Source organism: Candida albicans, chromosome 1, assembly GCF_000182965.3.
Source record: "Candida albicans SC5314 chromosome 1, complete sequence".
NCBI classification, from domain to species: Eukaryota; Fungi; Ascomycota; class Pichiomycetes; order Serinales; family Debaryomycetaceae; genus Candida; species Candida albicans.
In genome coordinates this window covers 579,535-599,774 of record NC_032089.1, presented here as the reverse complement: position 1 = coordinate 599,774, position 20,240 = coordinate 579,535, and the positions used below count along the sequence as shown (strand labels likewise).

The window sequence follows — 20,240 nt, the reverse complement described above, 5'->3', positions numbered from 1 at the left end:
TAACTTAACTGCAAGCATACACACAGTGAAACACTACATTGTTATTTCTTTGCTCTTTCCAACCAAAATAGTTTGTTTTCCATGATAATATCACAAGTATACTGCAATTGAGGTAATAAATCACTAACACTATTAAACAAATTCTCAGCGAATAAATTGATGAAAAATATCTGTCCTTTATGTATATCGGGTTGTATTTCAAGTATTTCGCGTAATTCATGTGGAACATGATCATAAGTTAAATCTTTGGTAAAGTCAAGATCAATATCTTTTTTGATTACCGATTTGAGCAACTCAACTTCTGCAAATTCTCTTGATAAAACCATTGCCCATTGTGCAGATACTCTCAACGGTCTCGTCACGTTAGAAATATCAGCACATTTGATTAACAAGGCAGAAATCAATTTAACAGTGTTATCATGGTTTAAAATTTCATTATGGGTCTTGAAAGATTTCAACCGATTAACATATTCATTATGTTCACCCATATCGGTGGCCAATATCGAAGAAATTATCAAACTTCTAATGGTTAACTCTGATTTTTCCTCAATTGTACAAGTTAATAAATCTGGCCAACATATTCTTAACACTTTATTGATAAATAAAGATGCATGATAAGATTCAAGAACAGATCTGTCATTGTAAAGTAGTGCCGTTGGTGCACTGAATTTAATCATGAAATCATTTGTCGTACCTGGGTGGCCCACATCATGGCCCAATGCTGCAACCAATAACCCTAATGTTTGTATTGGATTAAGAGAAGCTTTTTCCTCGGAGGAATTGTTTTGTAAGGCAATCAATACAGTATGTGTGTCATGAACTTCGGTGTAATCCAATTTCGGGTCCTCGACAAATTGTTTGAATTTGGGTAAACTACCCAATCTAATAAGAAAATGGAAACAAGCTTGTAGAACATCCACAGCGTGGCGGAAATTATGGAACGGATTCCCATTCTTATAGGTATCTCTAACAATAAATATAAATGCCAATAATTCATTCAAAGGAATGTTGTCAAACCCTTCAACTTGTTTGATAGCGTAATCTATCATCAAATAAACACAATAAACCAAATCGTCATTTGATAAATTATGAGCAGGGAAACTCCAATGTCCCACAGCATAACACAACTGAGATAATCTTGTCGTAGATGCATCTTGTAACAATTCAATAAAATTAATCTCCTCTATCATGAGTCGATATAAATATATCAATTGGTTAGTGGCAATTTCTGATCTTGTTGCATTACAATTGAGAATGTAAGTCATTGTGGGTATAATTCCTGCAATTTTGGAATGTTGATTCAATAGTCCACAATCATTCTCATGTCGACAGTATCTAAAATGAGTTGTTCCTGTCCAATTTCCAACTCGTGATATCCTATTTGTCAATAATTCTTTGGCTGAACTTATTTCTTGATATAACTTTCCCTCATCCGAATTCTCTCCTTGAATCATCAATATGTTCAAATGGGTGAAGAAGAATTGTATCAACAACGATTTATCACTGAATGGCAAATTGTCTAACTTGCTGGTATTAGTAGTAGTAGTGGTGGTGGTGGTGGTGGTAGTAGATCGAGTCTTTCTCGAAGGGATATCATTGTTGGTCGGGAATATTATTACTATAGGAACATTTGAATCAGTTTCTGTGCTGGTTTTCTTGAACAAGTGACAGATTAAATGTTTAAAAGTGTCAAATTTATAATACTTATCAGTGACTTGAGGAATCTCGAGGTCAACCAATGATAATACTTCTGCCATAATATCTATTTTGTTGGTGTATATTTAAAGGAATGGTAAACCAAACAAATCAGTAGATACTATTAATAAATAATAATAATGTTTTTAGTGGGTTGAGTTTATATATTATGTTCGTTCTTTAATGATTCTCTTTAATTACGAATGATTGAAAATGAATAGTAAGAATTGATAGAATAATAATAATAATTCTTTTACTATTTTTCTTGTTTTTTCACACACTCTTTCTTTAGTTTACTCTTTTGGTTTACACTCTTGATAAGTTCGTAGTATTGGTATTATTGGTATTGTTTATACTTTATTCTCTCAATTTATTGATGGGGGTTGAACTGAGTGGAAAAGAAGAAAAAAAAAATAGAAGGAGAAAAAAGAAACGTTTTTTTTAATTTCTTTTTTTTTTCTTCAACTGTTTGAAGTTGTTGAAAGTTCTCCAAGTTTTGTGTCAAGTGTTGATTACGTTAAAATATGTTGAATATATTGAGTATGTTGAATGTTATGTAGATTGTTGAGAGGAAGGAAGAAAGAGGAAAAGCAAGTGGAAGAAAGTAGTAGTTTTCAGTTTCTTCTTTTTTTTTTAATTCTAAATAGTGGATTGGTGACAAATCTGTGTATATCTTTACCTCGAGGCGAAACGTTTCCTACGGATTTATTTGCCTTACTCTTTTTAATCCTTTATTTCAACTTTTTCGTTTTGTTTCGGTTTACAAACAATTCAATTTAACTAATGCAAAACTAATTATTAAACAAGATAAAGAAGAAAAAATTTCAGTTTAAAGAATAAGTTTTTAGTTTTTAGTTTTAGTTGTTGTTGTTGTCTGTTAAAATTTATCCATAGAGTTTATATCTTTACACAATCAATTTATGATTAAAAGCGTGATCATGCTTTTATTGTTCTTAAAAATAAAACAGTAACAAAAAGGATCTCGGTCTTAAAATTATATAATGACACAAGAATTAACAACCATATCCAAAACCACAACCACAACGATTATCTCATATTTTTCAAACAGTATGAAGACAGAGAAAAAAAAACAGATTGAAACCTTAATAACTATAATTAAAGGCTTTTACTAGATCATATAAAACTCTTTTGAATGAATTGTGGTTAAGCATTACAAAAGTGTATTTGTATATGTATCAAAAATAATTCTAATCAAATGGTCTGATAAATATGTAGTTAATTTGATTCATGCATAAATTATTATGGTGATATCTTTGCTATTGATTTCGTGTATTTGATCCTATTTTTCTGTTTGGAGAAAACGTCCAGGGAAAAAAAAGAACAAATCATGATACATAACAATACAAATTAATATGTCAATTCAGAGTGTTGTGATATCTACGCATCCTTTTTTTTAAACTATTATGAACAATCACTATGAAATTTCTAGTTTAGACAGATCTCCCGAGTCTTATAGTAATACATGTTGGCTCTGTTAGTTGTTACAGTTCACTATACACTATTTACTTTTTTGTGTACGACATTTGTATAAAACTCTGAACGTAAACCAAACCCCCCACTTTATTTCAAATGTGTGTTTAATATTGGACTTCTTTATAGCTATTTTCACTATACAACAAGTCTCTGTGTTTTATTGCTAACTAACCTTAGATTTATTACTCTAATCAATTAGTTTTGAACATTATATATTCGGTATACAATCATTGTTGAGGTAATAATACAACTACAAGGCTCAACTGAAATAGATCAATCACAACTGCATTGTTGTTGCTATCAACTCTATCTATTTAATACCATCTCAATCAGCATCATTGATTGAGGAAACATTGTTAAAGTTGTTGCTTTATTGTTTCATCTTGAATGGATTTCAATACTTTTGCGCATTTAGTAATGGTTAATAGTTTTGGCAGTGTGGTCTTTTGTAACTATTTCAAATGCTATAAGCTGCTGGGATTCCGTGTTACTTATTTTTGTTTAGCTTAGTATCCTTGCTAGTCTTGCTTTATCATAGATATCAGCACGAACTATGTTATATTAGATCGGAAAATGAAGGAGCATATTACACATTCCTCTTATTGATGATAAACCTTCTTTTGAAAACCACATACTACCATCAAGTCTTAATATACACATAATTGTATTCAGTTTGAGTTAATCAATTATCGATTTATCCGAACTTCAAGCTCAATTGTCTTCACTTTCATTGCGTGTTTGCTCTTTATTTTAGACTCATTTTTTTGATTCATTTTGTATATTTGGGAAAACACAAAAAGTCCAAAATTGTGGCATTGTTAAAGCGGGAGGAGGAAGTTTATTAATTTTGTACAATACACCTATTGGTGATTTTTCGATGCCATAGTAAAATTGAAAAAAAAAATGACTAAATAGTCATTTTTGCTGTGGTAGTATTGTTGCGAGTATTCTATATTCTCGCCCAGACACACACTACCTAGTTTGACTCTGAGTCGCTAGCCAGAATTCAATTTATTCAGAGAGATCTTCCAATTTCTTGTTTCTCTATATTCAAAATTGAAATAAATAATTGACACAAAGAAACGTGAATTATACATGTCTCAAATTACTATTTTCCATCTATTTATTTTTGTAGCCATAGTAAATACTAACAACTAACACCAACAACCCTAACACGATGTTGACTTCGACTATAATTCGATTTCTTTTGATTATAGAATATTTCTTCATTTTATTATTAACATCAGTTAGAATAGCTATGGTACCCATCATTTGATTGGTATTATTTGCCTTTTGTTGACTTATTTGATCTCTAAACGTATTTGCTTTAGCTTCCAAAGTTTCCAACTCCTTAGATACTTGATTTAATCTAGCTATATTATCATTGATTTCATCTTTATAGCTTCCCCTTACTTTGTCTCTGTTAGCACCCAATGACCGTCCCAAACTATCAATACTATTATGCAATTCATCTAGATATCGTTCCAAATGGCTTAATTCAGTCAATGAATCAAAATGTTCATTTTTGTGTGGTGTCAATATTTTCTTTGACTTGAGTAAAGTTGTTTCATATAAATTAGACATTGCCTTATTCAATTCGCTTAAGGAAGTATCTTTTTTATTTTTAATATCATGGGTATTTTCATTATGATCAAGTATATTGTCAATGTTCAAAAGATAATTCACCAACTCCTTGTCTTGAACTAATTGATTAGGATCATACTTGAATTTAAATCCTCCTTTGTTTAAAATATCATCCATTATTTCATCATCCAAATTATGATTCTTCTCTATTGGTGGGGTTGGAGAATAATCTGTCAATTCATCTCGTGGCTCAAGTGAATCCTCTTTCCAATTGAATTTCCTTTCTGATTTGGGGGTTGATACTTTTGAAAATGATTGTTGTTGAGTTGGAGAAATCAACAGAGCTTCTTTATGCATGTTGGACAAATCAACTCGACTACCTGGTGATGTAATTCTCCCAGAATTGTAAAATTGGTCTACCAATCTATTTTTTTGATCTATCACAGGGTTGCCATTGGTAATGGGTGACGTCTGTGCCGTTGTGGTTGGTGTTGATGAAGGGATAGGACTATTAAACTTATTGGATTTGATGAATTTTGGACTCGTCAATAAATCATTAATGGGATTACTGTTTCCAGAAGATGAATACCTTCGATTACCTCGTAAATAAGCATTCAAATTGGTGGCTGATGAATTTGCTAATAATGATCTCTGAATATTATGAGATTGTGGAAGTTGTACTTGTAATTGAGGTGGGACTTGTTGCAGGTGCAAATTAAATTGTTTTCTAGGTACTTTATTATTATTCTCCAAAGATGAGTAGACCATGGGAAGTCCATTATAGTTATACATCGTATCTGGGGGAGTGCTGGCGCCAGATATAAAATGATTGTTATTCTTATTATGGTTGGCCACTTCCAAACATAGACTATCTGTGGAATCTGATTTTGCCTGATTACATTGAGAAATATCTTCAAACGAGTTTTGATTCAGTAGTATATTTTTTGATGAATCAACATTGCTTTTATTATTATTATTATATTGTGTAACCATTTCCTCTCGTTCTGTGTTGTTATTGTTACCATATTCCTCTTCATAATTCAATTGTCGTCGAAGAAAATTGTCTCCACTCAAAGATGATACATGCATGTGTTTTTCACGGCTAAGTAATGAATTTTTATTGTCAATGTCATACTGTTGTCGAAAGGGAAAGTTTGTTTCTAATTTTTTATTGTGTTCAATTTCGTCATAGGTCGTCAATTCCTCCTCCACCTCCTCCTCCTCTCCTTCTTCTTCTTCCTCTAGTGAAAATTTTCTTGATTTTTCATGTTGCAGTGACAACGGGGTTAAATGTGGCAGAAACATGGATCTGAGTTTTTAGTGCTTCGATATCATCAATTGTATTTTAGTGTTGTTAATGAAGATTGTGTTGTCAAATCTTTACTCCTTACTGTCAACTAATGAAAACTGATCCTAAACCTTAAATCATATTATAAATAAAAAAAATTAGGAAATTGCGGATCCCGAATTATAGTAACGGCGTTTTTTTTTTCTCTTAACGATATTTTTTTTCCCTCGATTATGCACTTCAAGTTCGATGTTGGCACTGATCTTCTGTAAAATAATATGGAAAACAATCATTGCAATATATTACATGTGAATATTATTACATCATTTTATAATAAATAGTATAGGTCTTTAAAAGTTTCACACATTGTAACATGGTAATAGCTTAAAGTACTGTCGAGAGTTGAAAAAAAGGAATTCATGTTATGTATTGTTTGGTTGGTAGTTCTTGTTCTACTCTGATAATTTAAAAATATCGTTATTTCATATTAATAATTTACTTATAGTCTACTTCTAGTCTAGGCAATATTGATTTGTGTATATACTACAACTAAGACATAAGTTCTCCTTTCCTGGTATTTTAACTTTGAAGTATTACTTATTTGGCAGCTGATCCACGTGCACCAGCACCTCCACTAATCAATTTCAAGCTTTCATCACTAATCTCAACTTCAGGCAATTTCTTCTCGCCTGTACCAGTTGGTTTAGGTAAGAATCCAATCTTGATCAAATAACTAATGTAAACACCAGTTTGATCCAAATCCACACCTTTACCAGCACTAAAATCTTCTCCCGTATATTTGGAATCTTGTTTTAATGATTTGGCTGCATTAGAGTCGTCTAACTCGGGAGCCTTTGTGTCTTGTGGCAAATTATCCAACACAAAATGTAAAAGTGGGAATAAGGCAGATTCTTTACTTTCTTCAGTAACAAATTTCTCCAATGCACTGGTCCATACTGGATAGTCTACTGGGTTTATCTCATATCCATATGCTTTCAAACATCCCAAAAAGTCGTTGAATTGAATTCTAGGATGACCGGTCACATGAGCAACAGTTAATTCTTCACTACTTGGTGGGTTTAATGCAGTAGCAGTAACAACTCTGGCAACATGATCAACAGGGACCATATTGACATTATTAGTGATATCAGGATATAACCCCAATTCAGCAGATCCTTTCAACATTCTCAATAAGAAATCATCAGTATTGGAAGCACCAGTTTTGGAAAACCCAGTAACATAACCAGGTCTGGTGATACATCCTTTTAATCCACGTTCACCAGCACGTCTTATAATGTACTCAGCAGCCCATTTGGATTGTCCATATCCGTTTCCTAGCCCTTTAGCCGATCCTTGTAAATCGTCAGCTTCGGAAATACCATTTTTACCTTGGGCTAATAATTCATCCGATAAATTAACAAAGTAATCAGTATCTAAAGCGGATGTTGAAGAAACAAATGAAAAGAACTTAGCTTTACCTTCACCTGCCATGTTCAAAACATTGATAGTACCAATAACATTAGCATCACGTAACTGAGAGTATGGATATACCCAGTGCACAAAGGCACCATTGTGAATAATCACATCAATGTTATTAGTCAAATCTAACCATTGAGAATTATCCAATCCAAATTTTTCTTTTGATAAATCACCTAACACAATTTCAATCTTTTCGGCCCAATTTTCATCCCAAATACCATAAGTGATCCCGGTTTGACGTAATCTTTGTAACCCAGCTTCCTTGGAAGATGCTCTTACATGAGCATACACTTTGATATCCAAGTTTTTGTTACGTGCAGTCAACAAGTCACGAACAATAAAAGAACCCAAGAACCCTGTAGCACCAGTAACAAAAACGTTAATTGATCCAGATGGAAGCTGTTTCAAAGATGAATATGATTCCAAAAGTGCTGATTTTGATAATTCTTTTGCATCTTCAGCATAGTTTAGGTTTTCGCTTTGAGAATCAGCGACATCTTTATTCTCTTCTTGAATAGTTTTACCTTCATCAGCCAATTGGAAATCTTGGCCTCCTTTGATCACCTTTTCGACTTCTTTGGCAAATTGTTCAACTGTTGGATTTTTGAAAATGACACCCAATGGGATTTCCACATTTAATTTCTTTCTTAACTCAAAAATCATTCTGGTACCCAAAATAGAGTGACCTCCTAAATCGAAGAATGAATCATCTTTGGAAATTGTTGCTGGACGGTTTGGTAACACATCTAACCACAAATCTCTAATTTGCTCTTCCAATTTGGTCAAGTTTTCTTCTTCAGCAGCTTGGGCATCGTGACTAGAAACACTTAATTTGGCGACTGCTGCTAACTGAGCAGTATCTGGAAATGGTAATTTCGGTTTGTCCACTTTACCATTAGGATTCAAAGGTAATTTCACTAATGGTACAATGATTGTTGGAATAGCGTAGGATGCCAACTTCTTTTTCAAGTATCCTTTGATGTCTTTAATCAATTCTCTGTAAGCGACTAATCCCTTGACAATTGGATCATTGGCTTCTTCTATGGAATCATCAACATCAGCTTTGAATGTTTTCAATTCTGGAGAATCTTTTGGAACAATGTAAGAAATCAATGTTGGTTCCTCATTTTTGTCTCTTCTCACCAAGGTGACATTTTCTCTGACAAGAGGATGTTGAGACAAATGAGTATCAATTTCACCCAATTCAATTCTGAAACCTCTAATCTTGACTTGGTCATCTGCTCTACCACAACATTCAACATTACCATCAGGTAAATAACGACCCAAATCACCAGATCTATACATTCTGTCTCTTGGCTTTAACCAGCCATGTTCTCTCCAGGTTTCACTGGAATTTTTGTTAGCTTCATCTTGTTCGATCCATTTGTCTGGGTTGACATACCAATTGGTAATAAACTTAGCAGCATTTAAATCAGGCAATCCACGGTATCCTTCGGCTAAACCAGCTGCCCTAACATAGATTTCACCAACTTCCCCAACACCACAGGTTTGCGAGCGGTCATTTCTATTAACGACTAACAATTGAACGTTGTGCATACCGGTCCCTGCAGGCATCACATCTTTTAAGTTCTTTAAGTATGTAGGATCTGCTTTACGACTTTTAATTTCAAAGTATGACACTGATCTCTGTGTTTCAGTAGTACCATACATGTTAACAATAAACACATTTTCAGCTAAACTTTGTAATCTTAAACAATCTCTTTTTGTTAAAATGTCACCAACAAAGAAGGCATGATGTAAGCTTGGAATTGCAGTGGTGGCTTGGGCACTCAACAATTGACCCATAGCTGGTGTTAAGTGTGTCACTGTTGCTCCATACTTGGCCATCCAGTCAGCCAATTTCCCAGGAGTACCAATGTCATCAGCAGTTGGCACTAATAATTGAGCTCCCAAAAACAACGGAGTAAACATGTCTCTTTGAATAGGGTCATGGGCAATACCCGACAACATGGTGAATTTGTCTTTTTCGGATAATCCAAATCTTTTAGCCATCCATGGGAAATAATAGGCTAATGAATAATGACGACCCAATACCCCTTTTGGAATACCTTCTGATCCAGAAGTGAATGATAAAGTTGGATTAGAATCAGGACCAACAATCACCCCGGTTGGTTGATCTTTGAATTTTTGATAATCGTTAAGGCAATCGTTATCTGCACCTTCAAGTTTACCACCTACTAATGTACCATCATCTTGAACTTTCAATTGTGGGATCGTAGAAATAACATCTAATTCGCTACCAATATAATCAACAACTAATTGATCCAAAGTACCGGCTTTTTCTAACCCAATTAACCCTTTTGGTTTTGCCACAGAAAGATAAATATTCTGTCTTGCTGGAGGGTAAGCAGGGTCAATGACGGAAAATGTTGCTCCGGCTTTTAAAACACCCATAACAGCAATCATTAAATCTACCCCACGGTAAGCGTAGATCATAACAATATCACCTTTTTTGATTCCTGTTTCTTTCAAGTAGTTACCAACAACATTAGAAGCTTGATTAATTTGCTGGTAGGTAAAGCTACGAGTTTTTGAGTTTGAATCCAAGAATGATTCGGTTTCAACAACACATGTTCTATCAGGATGTTTATTTGCATTATCCATAAAGATATCTTGAATGGCACCTCTGTAACCTGACCAATCTAAATCTATTGTCGGATCAGGCAAATTCTTTTTTTGGGAGTCGGTAATCAAATTCACTTTAGTTATAACAGTATTGGTATCGTTCGATACAGTTGTTAAATACTGTGCAAATTGTTCTCCAAATATCACAATTCTTTCGTGTGAATATAATAAGGCATTGTAGTAAATGGTGAATTTTGTTCCATCGGTGTAGATCGCTAAATCACGAATAGATCCCTCGACTGTGGTATTCAATTGTTGATTAGAGTGAGCATGTTGATAGGACAATCTGAACAATCCAGGGTTTTCATCTAACCCTTTAGCCTCTTTAATTCTATGTGAAACCTCAGATAATGCTTTGTAGTTTATTTGAGAAATGCTGTTTTCGTACTCTTTGGTTATTTTACTGACGAGCTCTTGGAAAGTTAATTCTGGTGTCAAGTTTAACCTGACAATAAATTCTGGAGTATTGGCCGATTCGTCAGTGGCAATTACTATATCTTCATCACCGGTTAATCTGTAAACCAATGCAGCAAATACAGCCAAGCCAAATTTGAAATCAGTACTACCATTATCAATGTTGAATGTGTAAGTACCTTCCACGGATTTATTGTTAGCAGGTTTTAAAAAATCATGGGGTAACACAGATAATGTAGGATTATCCAAATAATTCAACCAAAAGTCAGTCATTGTTGTGGAATTAATTGAAGGTTGTTAAAGTTATTTCAAATAAAGAAAATGAAATAAAATAAAAAATAAAAAAGAAGTAAAAGAATTGTAGTGAAAATTTTCAACTAATTATTATATATAGAATTTGTACCCATTTTTTTTTTTTCTTTCAATGACTCCACGAAACGCAGTTTCGCTATTGCTCCCGATAACGCTTCCTTGATAATTGGAAGTCGTGCAAAACAGTACAAGAAAAAACTTTTCGCATCCTTCTAATTTAATTTATCGCCTCTAATGAGTCACTTGGTAGTGGAGGAGGAAGAGGTGCCCTTACAGTTATGGGAAAAAAAAGCCGCTTTCTTTGATTAGTCACAGCCAAATCCAAAATATTGATTAATTTAAACTTATAAATATAAACACACAAAAAAATAATATCTCTACAAACCCACTTTAATTCATAAACAAGAATTGCAAATCATCGGGTGTAAGCCTACTGATAGCAGCATCATCATTGTTAATAGTTGCATGGATCATGTTCGCCTTCTTTTCCTGCAATTCGATAATTTTCAGCTCTATACTATCTTCAATACAGAATCTAGTAATTCTAATTGGTCTCTTTTGACCAATTCTGTGAACTCTATCCATTGATTGCCATTCCACACTTGGATTCCACCACGGATCCATTAAGAAAACTTGAGATGCCTCGCAAAGATTCAATGCCACACCGCCAGCTTTCAATGATACCAAAAACACTTCTACCTCAGTATTCTCCATAAAATGCTTGATTGTGTTGTCACGTTGTTGTGGGGACATTGACCCCAGTAACTTGACTGTATTAAATCCAGCTCGCTTTAATCTCCATTGAATTAAATCTAACATAGAAGTGAATTGCGAAAATACAATGGATTTAATGGTGTGTCTATCCGATCTAAGTTTGTATAACTCTTCTACCAATGCCTCGATTTTAGTCGATGAACGCCATTCGCCTCCATGAGCTCCCAGTTTGATACGATTCACAATGGATGCCTTTGTGAACAACTCCTCATCAACCTCAATGGCTGGTTGCTCTAAATCAATCGAAAGACCAATATGGCAAACTGGACACTCCAACTTATTACTGGCACCCATAAATGATTCCATGTACTCTTGAATACACATGCGGCAAAATCTGTGGTGACATTTGGATTCAATTGGTTCCTCAGCTTCGTCGTCACACAATTGACACATGATAACCCCGTCAATTTCATTGGATATGGCATTACTTCCAACTCTTTTCAAAACCAAATCTGGGTGATCTGCCAATTGTCTCATTCTCGTGATTAAAGTGAAAATGTTTGCATAATTGTTTAAAACAACCCCCTCAGCAACATAATCGTTAAATTTTCTCTTTGAATCACTGTACAAAGATTGGTACAAGTCCTTCTCTTCTTCATTGAAAAAATCACGTCTTATTTCAACAACTCTTGGTGGTAAACCCAAATCGTCTGCTCTTTCAATTTTTGTTCTTCTCAACATGACATGATCCAACAACAGTCTAAGGTTATTGAACCCCTCTAATCCTAAACCGGCAATACCAAATTTTTGAATATTCTTGAGCATGAAATGGTTGAAAAAATTAGTGTGAAGCATTGGTGGATGTTGACAAAGGTCACATCTTCTACCATCTGAAAACTTCCAATCCTCACTTTTACAATCACATTTGGTACAAAAGTATGAATGAAATGGATCTAATTTCATGTATCTTATTAAGGAATACATCTCGCCAATTCTGTTTTGTAAAGGTGTTCCTGTTAAGCACCATCTTTTCTTTGTATTCAATTTACCTGCTGCTCTGGACGTGTTGGAGTTTCTGTCCTTGATATTATGGGCTTCATCCAATATTACTCGATAGAACTCAATATTGTGTATTGCCGACTTTTCTTTAACTAATCCGTTTTTTCTTTTGAATCCGTAATTCTGTTTTCTATAGACAGACTCTAAGACAGAATAGGATGTAAGGATAACATCATACTGTGAAAGTTCTTGAATACTGTTACTTCTATTGGAACCGTGGTAAAGTAGAACTTTAAGCATACCTGGCTCGGTGTGTTTTTCAATTTCATTCTTCCACTGCATCAAAGCAACTGTTGGGCCAATAACTAAGTTAGGACCTTTAGACCTGTCATGCATAAAAAGTCCTATAGTTTGAATGGTCTTACCCATACCCATCTCGTCAGCAAGAATTCCACCATTGAATTCGCCATCTTCCTGCTTTATAAGCCAGTTTAAACCTTCTAACTGAAATGGCAAAAGCTTAATTGTCATTCCTGGTGGATGTTCAGCTCTCTCTGGTGTGATTTTTGGGGTGTTCTTCAAATATGGAAACACTTCTTTTAAACTAGGGTGGTGTTCAAACAATCTATTCGTTGTCCTCTCATAGTATGACATTTTTGGTTTGGGTTCTTTCTTTGTACGTTTACCACCCTTGGCGCGTTTTTTAGGAGCTTTCCGGGATGCAAGTGGTACATTTTCATCGGGATCATTATTGAGATCCAAGTCATCGGCTAGATCTATTGCCTCTGCACTTGTAGAGCCATTCTTCTCTATTTGGTTGCTGCCTAGATATTCAACTTCATCATCATCAGTAGTTTCGCTCTCTTTCGCGTCATCCAAACTCAAAGTGAACTCTTGGTCATCGTCCTCATCATCAGGAGACAGAGACCTTTTGCTTGCTGTCTTCTTCTTCTTTGTCTCTTTCTCCTTGCTTTGAACACGCGTAGAAGTACGCGTCTTTCTCTTCTTAACTGGAGCAGGAACATTGGCAAAAGTGTCTGAATCAATAGAGTCGCTTTCTTGATCGTCACTCAGTTCCGCATATGATATGTTTGCTGCTTTTCTGGCTGCTGCCCTTCTTGGTCGTTTTGTTCTGGTTGTTGAAATATCATCAATAATGAATCCGCCACCAATATTACTCGTGTCTGAATCTGAGGAAGACTCGTTATCTGCTACGTCGTTTCTTGAAGGTGCCATCTGTAAGGTTCAAGGATGCTCTAAATTCTGGGTATTATTTAAATGTGTATTTGATGTGAAGAATAAGTAGGAAGATAAAGGAAAAAAAAATTGCAAAATCAAAATCAAAATCAGTATGGAAAAAAGAACAAGAAATAACGTTGTGTAGAATTTCTTGAAAAAAATGTACTCAAAACCGAAAGCCTGCACATTATGTAGTAGTAATTACATCACCATATTGGGAATTAATTAAATATATGTTTGTACCGCAATGTAGAAATGGGCATCAAGTGATATTTTTACATAACTTTCCGTCCCCTTCATCTTGTTGGTATAATTGCTTGCTGCCTTGGAAATAAGAGCAAGTATTTAGTTGACCTAATGTAGATTATAGTAATAAAAGATGTTATAGAAAGTGCGTCCCTGATCCTAAGCCGAAATTTCTTTAAGGAACATCCTGTGTTCAATTATTTCGGGAATAGTTCACAAACATTATATGGTTATCCGGTACTCATTCTAAACGTGACCATAAATCCAAAAAAATAATCGGTATTGAAGATGACTGGTATAGGATATTATTTTAAGCAAAACTTGGTGCATATTTTGTAGTAAACTTGATAAACAGATGAATAATGTAAAAATACTTGGAAGTTTAACCAGAAACTTCTTTTGCATTGTAATTAATTGAAGTAAATCAAGGCATGCTTTCATCTGGTCAACCAAGTTTGCACAAACTATGTAACTGACTAATGACCAGTTTGATACTTACTGATTCTTTGCTTAATTTTGGATTCATACAAAATTAATAATGCTAAGCATCCATTCAACAATAAACACTATAAAGAATCACTCGATCATTGATTTACGACGCTAAGAGAGACATAAGAACATTTCCTTAGATTCATTATTTGCTTTCAAGTTGTCTAAATAATATGTATACTGTAAGTCTAAATACCCGGATCAGGAACTTCTTCTAAAAATGGTTTTCTTCTGGCAGCTTCTAATAAACTAACAGGATGATTACTATCATTTTTCTTCTTTCCAAAAATTTTCTTAACTCTGGCATACTTTGATTCTTTCTGTGGCTTTTGCTGTTTTTGTTGCTTTTGCTGTTTTTGCTGTTCTTGTTGTGTTTGTTGCGTTTGTTGTTTCTGCTGTTCTGCTGTTTCTGCTCCTTATCTTGTTTCTTATCTTGTTTCTTAGATGGATGCTCCGGAACATTTTTAGGTTGCGGGGATCTAGTTCCTTTATTTATGAAGGGAACTGCAACAATTAACCAATCATTTTCGATATATGACTTGATATTGTTAATATCCTCAGTTGCAGTATTCAACTTGAAATATCTCTCAAATCTATCTACTTTTGATTGGATTTGCAAATAAAGTTGACCTCCTTGTCTGACTACCTCAATCTTAAAATTTTGATAACCACTCCTGTTAAAAACTTGGATCTCGTGCTGATTACTCTTGTTCAACTCTTTCACTTGAATGTCATTTCTGTTCGAATTTCGGTTATTGCCTTGAGTAGAGTTTTGTGCAAATGTACCAACATTATTGAAAAGGGCATCAAATGCATTATTTGAGTTGTTGAATAAGTTCACCATTGTAACGTATACTTCAAATTAAACTTCAGTAAAAACAACAAAACAACAAAATTACACTCATAATAAAAAGTTTGTCTCTACTTTGCTATTGTTATATTTATATAAAGCCTTTTCTTAATTATGTCGCTAATCCTTTTCTCACCCCGTTTACTCCTTTCTTTTCTTTTTAGGGACAACTTAAAATTCTAATGTTCTAGAACACGCTAGGTTCTTCTGTATTCTTTTTTAATTACTGAAGTGAAAAAAAGGGAATTTTATCAAAACTTAAACTGTCATTTTATTTCCAGAAATTAGTATACAATAATAGAAATCTACAAAAATGTATCAAAAATACTTTTAATGCCAAAAAAAAATATAAAGAAATTCAGAAATCTTTTCCCTTAAATAGTTCCTGCAGCAGCAGCTCTTTCAGTTCTTTCTGCATCGAAAAGGAAATCTTGATATGACTTATCAAATGTATGAACTCTAATGAAACCATCTTCTCCTCCACTACTGTAACCAGTACCATCAGGGTGAACAGCAACAGTGTTCAATGGACCGAAATGACCCTTGACACGTCCAATTTCCTCTTCAAAAATTTTATGGTAAAATCTGGCTTCAAATTTACCTTGTGATTCAGCTGTGGTTGTAACATTTCTTGCTTCTTGACCACCTCCCAAAATAACAAAGTCTTTGACCGGGGTAATGGCAGCTGTGTTCATTGGAGCATCAGCTTTGTATACTTTGAGAATTTCAAAGGTGTCAACGTCAATCAAAGTGGCGGTTTTGTCTTTTGAAGATGTGATAAAATATGATCTGTCTTCTGGGGCGAATTGGATATCGGTGATACTGACGTTTTTCTCTTCATTATGTATACCGTGGGCTTGTAAAGATGTGACTAATTTGCCTGTTTTCGAATCGTACTTAGAAACGTACCCGTTGTCATGACCAACAATGATATAATCTCCATCACCAGACCATCCCGCTACGGTGGCCTTTGACCCCTCAGATTTAGTTTCAATCACTAAAGAAGGTTCTGCTTTTTGCTGGCTTAGAGTGGCGTCATCATCGTTTATATCAAATACAGAAACAGTACCAATGTGACCCATAACTTGATCAGCAATGGCTAACAATTTTTTACCATCTGGTGAAAATGCAACTCTTCTCACTGGGGATGGAGAATCCCATGTATACACACATTGACCATTTTCAACTTTCCACAATTTGATGGCTAAATCCCCTCCTCCAGTGGCACATAAGTGTGTTTCTGGGTCAACATCAATAGACCAAATTACCCCCTGGTGTCCTTCTAAAGTACCTAATCTTTCCCCATTTGATGAATACCAAATAGATGCTGCATTATCCTTGGCAACTGAAAATAATAAATCACCCTCTCTGTTATATTTAACTTGAGTCAAAGAACGCTCATGTCCCATCAACTTTATTGGTCTCATGGTGTTATTGTATATGTATATCTATTGTGGTGGCTCTTTACGTTGAGATTGATTTGATGAGTGAAAAAAAAAAAAAATACTGTTGAACTGAAAAGAAAAAATTTTACAACTTTCTCACTGTTTTGAAAAAGTCGTGTTTACTACACAAACAATTATACTTTTGATTCTCTGTTAGTATACTACTACAGCTGAAAAACACATTAATAGGAAGAAGAAGATTACACGTTACTTATACGAACAAGTGTCAATTGAGTTGGTAAGTAATTTTTATAAAGCTTCACTGTCTCATGATCCACTCAGCATACATTTTCAATAACTACATCTTTACCATCATGGTCACCATAATCCAATTTCAATTTACGATTGAATAATTCAAACAACCACTCAAAACATAATTTGGTGGTTGCTGGGTCATATCTTCCTTTGCTGAGCTCGTCTCTAACAAATGCATGTTGAGCATCATTAATTTCAATAAAGGTCATTTCGACGTTTTTCTTTCTTAACTCGCCCCTAATCAAGTCTCTGCCTTCCAATGGGACATGATTATCTTTGCAACCAAAAATTAAAATGATTTCACCTTTAATTTCACCACATCTCTCCAATGAATCGTCGTTCTTCCCTTTTCCTAAAGACTTCGAATGGATGTCAGTGGCGAAAAAGCACACTGTAGCTTGGACTCTTGGATCCAATGCAGCTCTATATGCTAAATGGCCACCAAGGCACATACCAGTAGCACCCAATTTACCATTGCAAGTTGGTAAGCTCAATAAGTACTCTATTGTCAAATTGGTATCTTCGTCATATGACTTCAACTCTTTTTCAATCTTGTATTGGTTACCAATATCGGTACCTTCAACATCGTAAGCCAATGGCTCAGGGCCAACAAAATTATGATAACTGGATGGGCATGCAACAATAAAGCCTTGGCCAGCAATATCCTTGGCGAATCTAGAAACAGGTCCAGTAACTTGATATATTTCACTGTATACGAGGACCCCTGGGAATTTCACTTTTGGATAATTAGGAATTTTAGGATGGTAAACGTAAATACGCATAGTTGTACCATCTGCGGTTTTCACATCATGAAAGGATTCTTCGATTAATATTTTTAGTAGTACTCAATTGAATGTAAAAATGGACAATCTAGAAAAAAAGAAAGGATTGGTGAACAGAAATAGAATTGAAAAACCTACTTAGGAAAAAAAAGGGGGTGCTTTGCTATCGGGCCAATGTGTGCGATTAATTTCGTGGAAAATTCACTCTATTTTTACTAATTGTTGTGTAAAATGATATCAAAATCTATTTAAAAGAAAATATCAATTGTTATTCTTATTCTTTTTTATTACTTCATCATCTATATAAACTTTATGAAAACGGCGGGCTCTGACAATCATTTCTTCTGAGCCTTTGCCAAAGCTTCAGCTGCTTTTCTGGCATCAGCTGACCAATTGAAATATTTGTTAGTATTAAACTCTACAACTAATGAGAAAAAAAAAATTTCAAAATACAGAAAACTCTGAATCCTTAATTCAAATGCTTACATACCTGCTGCTTGTTTGGCTCTCATCTTTTCAGCATCGGTTTCCATTCTCTTATTTTTATCGCCCTGCTTCTGAGCTTTTTGTGCTTCCTGTTGTTTTTTTAAATTTTTAGCTCTAGCTAATTCTCTTTGGTTTCCTCTTGCCATTTCAAAGTATTTCTCTTGCTAATAAGGATGGTACTAGATAAAAATTAACAACTAATTATATCTCCTTGTTCAGTAAAGAAAAGGGTTTAATTCTTTCTTATAAATGCTTATTTATAGTATTGGAAGTGGAATTCAACACTGACCCAAATTGGGAGGGACTTGTTCAATAAGGTTTCGAGTTAGTAAAAAGAAAATAGTACTTGAGATGAAAAGTCACCAGAAAAAATAAAAAATAAATCTGTTTGTTAAACAGTGTGTGTGTATGTTTCTATCTGTTCTGGAACATGCGCGACTCTCTTTGTTGCGATCTGACCATGAACAGAATAGTAACTATAATTTACATATTTTGATATTAACTCTAAATACGCTACTCAAATTATTAAACATGAAGAGAATAAGACTATAACCATTATTGTTCTTTCAAGTCAGTTATGATTCCACGATCAACTTTTGGATCATAAGGTTTTATCAAGAATTTGGAAAATTTCTTCAAATTCTCTACACCTCTGATTTCAGAACCTAACAAAGGCATTTTCACCAAATGGTAATCTTCATATAACTCGGCCATTTGGTCCAAATATTTCTTTTGCATTTTCCATCTAGCCACACATCTCTTACATGGGTTTTCGTCATCATCTGCGAACAACAATTGATTAACCACAATTGAGTTCACGTCCATTTGGTAAGACATCAATTCTTGGATCATTCTTTCAGTTTCATAAAGCGAAAGAAATTCGGAGATACAAACACACACAAAAGTCGTCAAATCAGGGTTGGTAAATTGCTCATTGACTTCCTCGACATTTTTCTGCACTTCGTTCAACTTGGCAAACATATCCTGTTGTCCTTGGCCACCCCCGCCAAGCATACTCATCATTGGGCCCAATTTCCCTGACAACTGTTGGAATTTACCTAATAATTTTTGTAATGTTGATGGTAATTGCAAGAAACGTAATGTGTGTCCAGTTGGGGCAGTATCGAAGATAATTGTTCTGTAAGAAATCTTGTCTTTAGAATCATCCAGCTCGTTCACTTTTTGGTTTTTGATGTGTTTCAAAACTTCCATAAAAGACAAGGCTTCGTCAATACCTGGAATCGACCCAGTCATATCATTCATAATACTTTTCAATGGATCATTTGGATCGTTATTGTATTGTTGAGCTTGCTGTTGCAAATCACTCATGGCAGCTTCAGGATCGATTTCCATACATGACAAGTTGGACAAACCTTCAACTTTTCTTGCGTCTTTTCCAAATTTTTGGCAAAATGCGTCTGATAAGTTATGGGCTGGATCGGTTGAAATCAACAAAAATTCATCGTTTGGGTGTTGCAAAGCCAATTGAACTGCAATAGATGATGACGTGGTGGTTTTACCAACACCACCTTTCCCACCAACAAAGATCCACTTTAAGGTATCTTGTTTAATTAATTCTTCCAAAGAAGGTTCTAACTCAAAGTCCATATTGAGATGTGCTTTTGAAATGCAAATGATGTAGTTGATTGAATTTCTAATTGGACTCACTCTTTCATTTTTTTTTTTTTCAGAATAAAGGCGACAACTCAAAGAAAATCACAGGTGGCCAACGCCCACGACGACAGAACAAAAATAATTTAGCAGTTTTATTTCCACGACATTCTTTATGTCGCATGTTACTTTTCATCAACAGTGCATCTGCA

The 20,240-nt window shown here is 34.5% G+C and overlaps 9 protein-coding genes across 9 annotated transcripts; all 9 read right to left on the bottom strand. All coding sequences in view use genetic code 12, as the record gives it.

Annotated features, from left to right (window-relative positions):
* Positions 1-41: 41 nt before the first annotated feature.
* On the bottom strand, positions 42-1,757 carry PDE2 (3',5'-cyclic-nucleotide phosphodiesterase; the record flags this gene model as incomplete). Its single annotated transcript, XM_716378.2, has 1 exon — positions 42-1,757. One exon carries the CDS (start codon positions 1,755-1,757, stop codon positions 42-44), a length of 1,716 nt encoding a protein of 571 aa, XP_721471.2.
* Positions 1,758-4,308: 2,551 nt separating this feature from the next.
* On the bottom strand, positions 4,309-6,078 carry CAALFM_C102830WA (uncharacterized protein; the record flags this gene model as incomplete). Its single annotated transcript, XM_716377.2, has 1 exon — positions 4,309-6,078. One exon carries the CDS (start codon positions 6,076-6,078, stop codon positions 4,309-4,311), a length of 1,770 nt encoding a protein of 589 aa, XP_721470.2.
* A 580-nt stretch (positions 6,079-6,658) lies between these two features.
* On the bottom strand, positions 6,659-10,873 carry LYS2 (L-aminoadipate-semialdehyde dehydrogenase; the record flags this gene model as incomplete). Its single annotated transcript, XM_716376.2, has 1 exon — positions 6,659-10,873. One exon carries the CDS (start codon positions 10,871-10,873, stop codon positions 6,659-6,661), a length of 4,215 nt encoding a protein of 1,404 aa, XP_721469.2.
* A 429-nt stretch (positions 10,874-11,302) lies between these two features.
* RAD16 (DNA repair protein) lies at positions 11,303-13,861 on the bottom strand (the record flags this gene model as incomplete). Its single annotated transcript, XM_716375.2, has 1 exon — positions 11,303-13,861. The coding sequence occupies one exon, from the start codon at positions 13,859-13,861 to the stop codon at positions 11,303-11,305; it is 2,559 nt and encodes an 852-aa protein (XP_721468.1).
* A 979-nt stretch (positions 13,862-14,840) lies between these two features.
* On the bottom strand, positions 14,841-15,443 carry CAALFM_C102800WA (uncharacterized protein; the record flags this gene model as incomplete). Its single annotated transcript, XM_716374.2, has 1 exon — positions 14,841-15,443. The coding sequence occupies one exon, from the start codon at positions 15,441-15,443 to the stop codon at positions 14,841-14,843; it is 603 nt and encodes a 200-aa protein (XP_721467.2).
* A 380-nt stretch (positions 15,444-15,823) lies between these two features.
* On the bottom strand, positions 15,824-16,876 carry TIF34 (translation initiation factor eIF3 subunit i; the record flags this gene model as incomplete). The annotated part of the gene is made up of 1 exon (XM_716373.1): positions 15,824-16,876. The coding sequence occupies one exon, from the start codon at positions 16,874-16,876 to the stop codon at positions 15,824-15,826; it is 1,053 nt and encodes a 350-aa protein (XP_721466.1).
* A 296-nt stretch (positions 16,877-17,172) lies between these two features.
* Positions 17,173-17,931, bottom strand: CAALFM_C102780WA (carboxymethylenebutenolidase; the record flags this gene model as incomplete). The annotated part of the gene is made up of 1 exon (XM_716372.1): positions 17,173-17,931. One exon carries the CDS (start codon positions 17,929-17,931, stop codon positions 17,173-17,175), a length of 759 nt encoding a protein of 252 aa, XP_721465.1.
* Positions 17,932-18,266: 335 nt separating this feature from the next.
* CAALFM_C102770WA (uncharacterized protein) lies at positions 18,267-18,563 on the bottom strand (the record flags this gene model as incomplete). Its single annotated transcript, XM_019475075.1, has 2 exons — positions 18,267-18,316; positions 18,422-18,563. The coding sequence occupies 2 exons, from the start codon at positions 18,561-18,563 to the stop codon at positions 18,267-18,269; spliced, it is 192 nt and encodes a 63-aa protein (XP_019330620.1).
* Positions 18,564-18,972: 409 nt separating this feature from the next.
* On the bottom strand, positions 18,973-20,025 carry CAALFM_C102760WA (guanine nucleotide exchange factor; the record flags this gene model as incomplete). Its single annotated transcript, XM_716371.1, has 1 exon — positions 18,973-20,025. One exon carries the CDS (start codon positions 20,023-20,025, stop codon positions 18,973-18,975), a length of 1,053 nt encoding a protein of 350 aa, XP_721464.1.
* Positions 20,026-20,240: the final 215 nt, after the last annotated feature.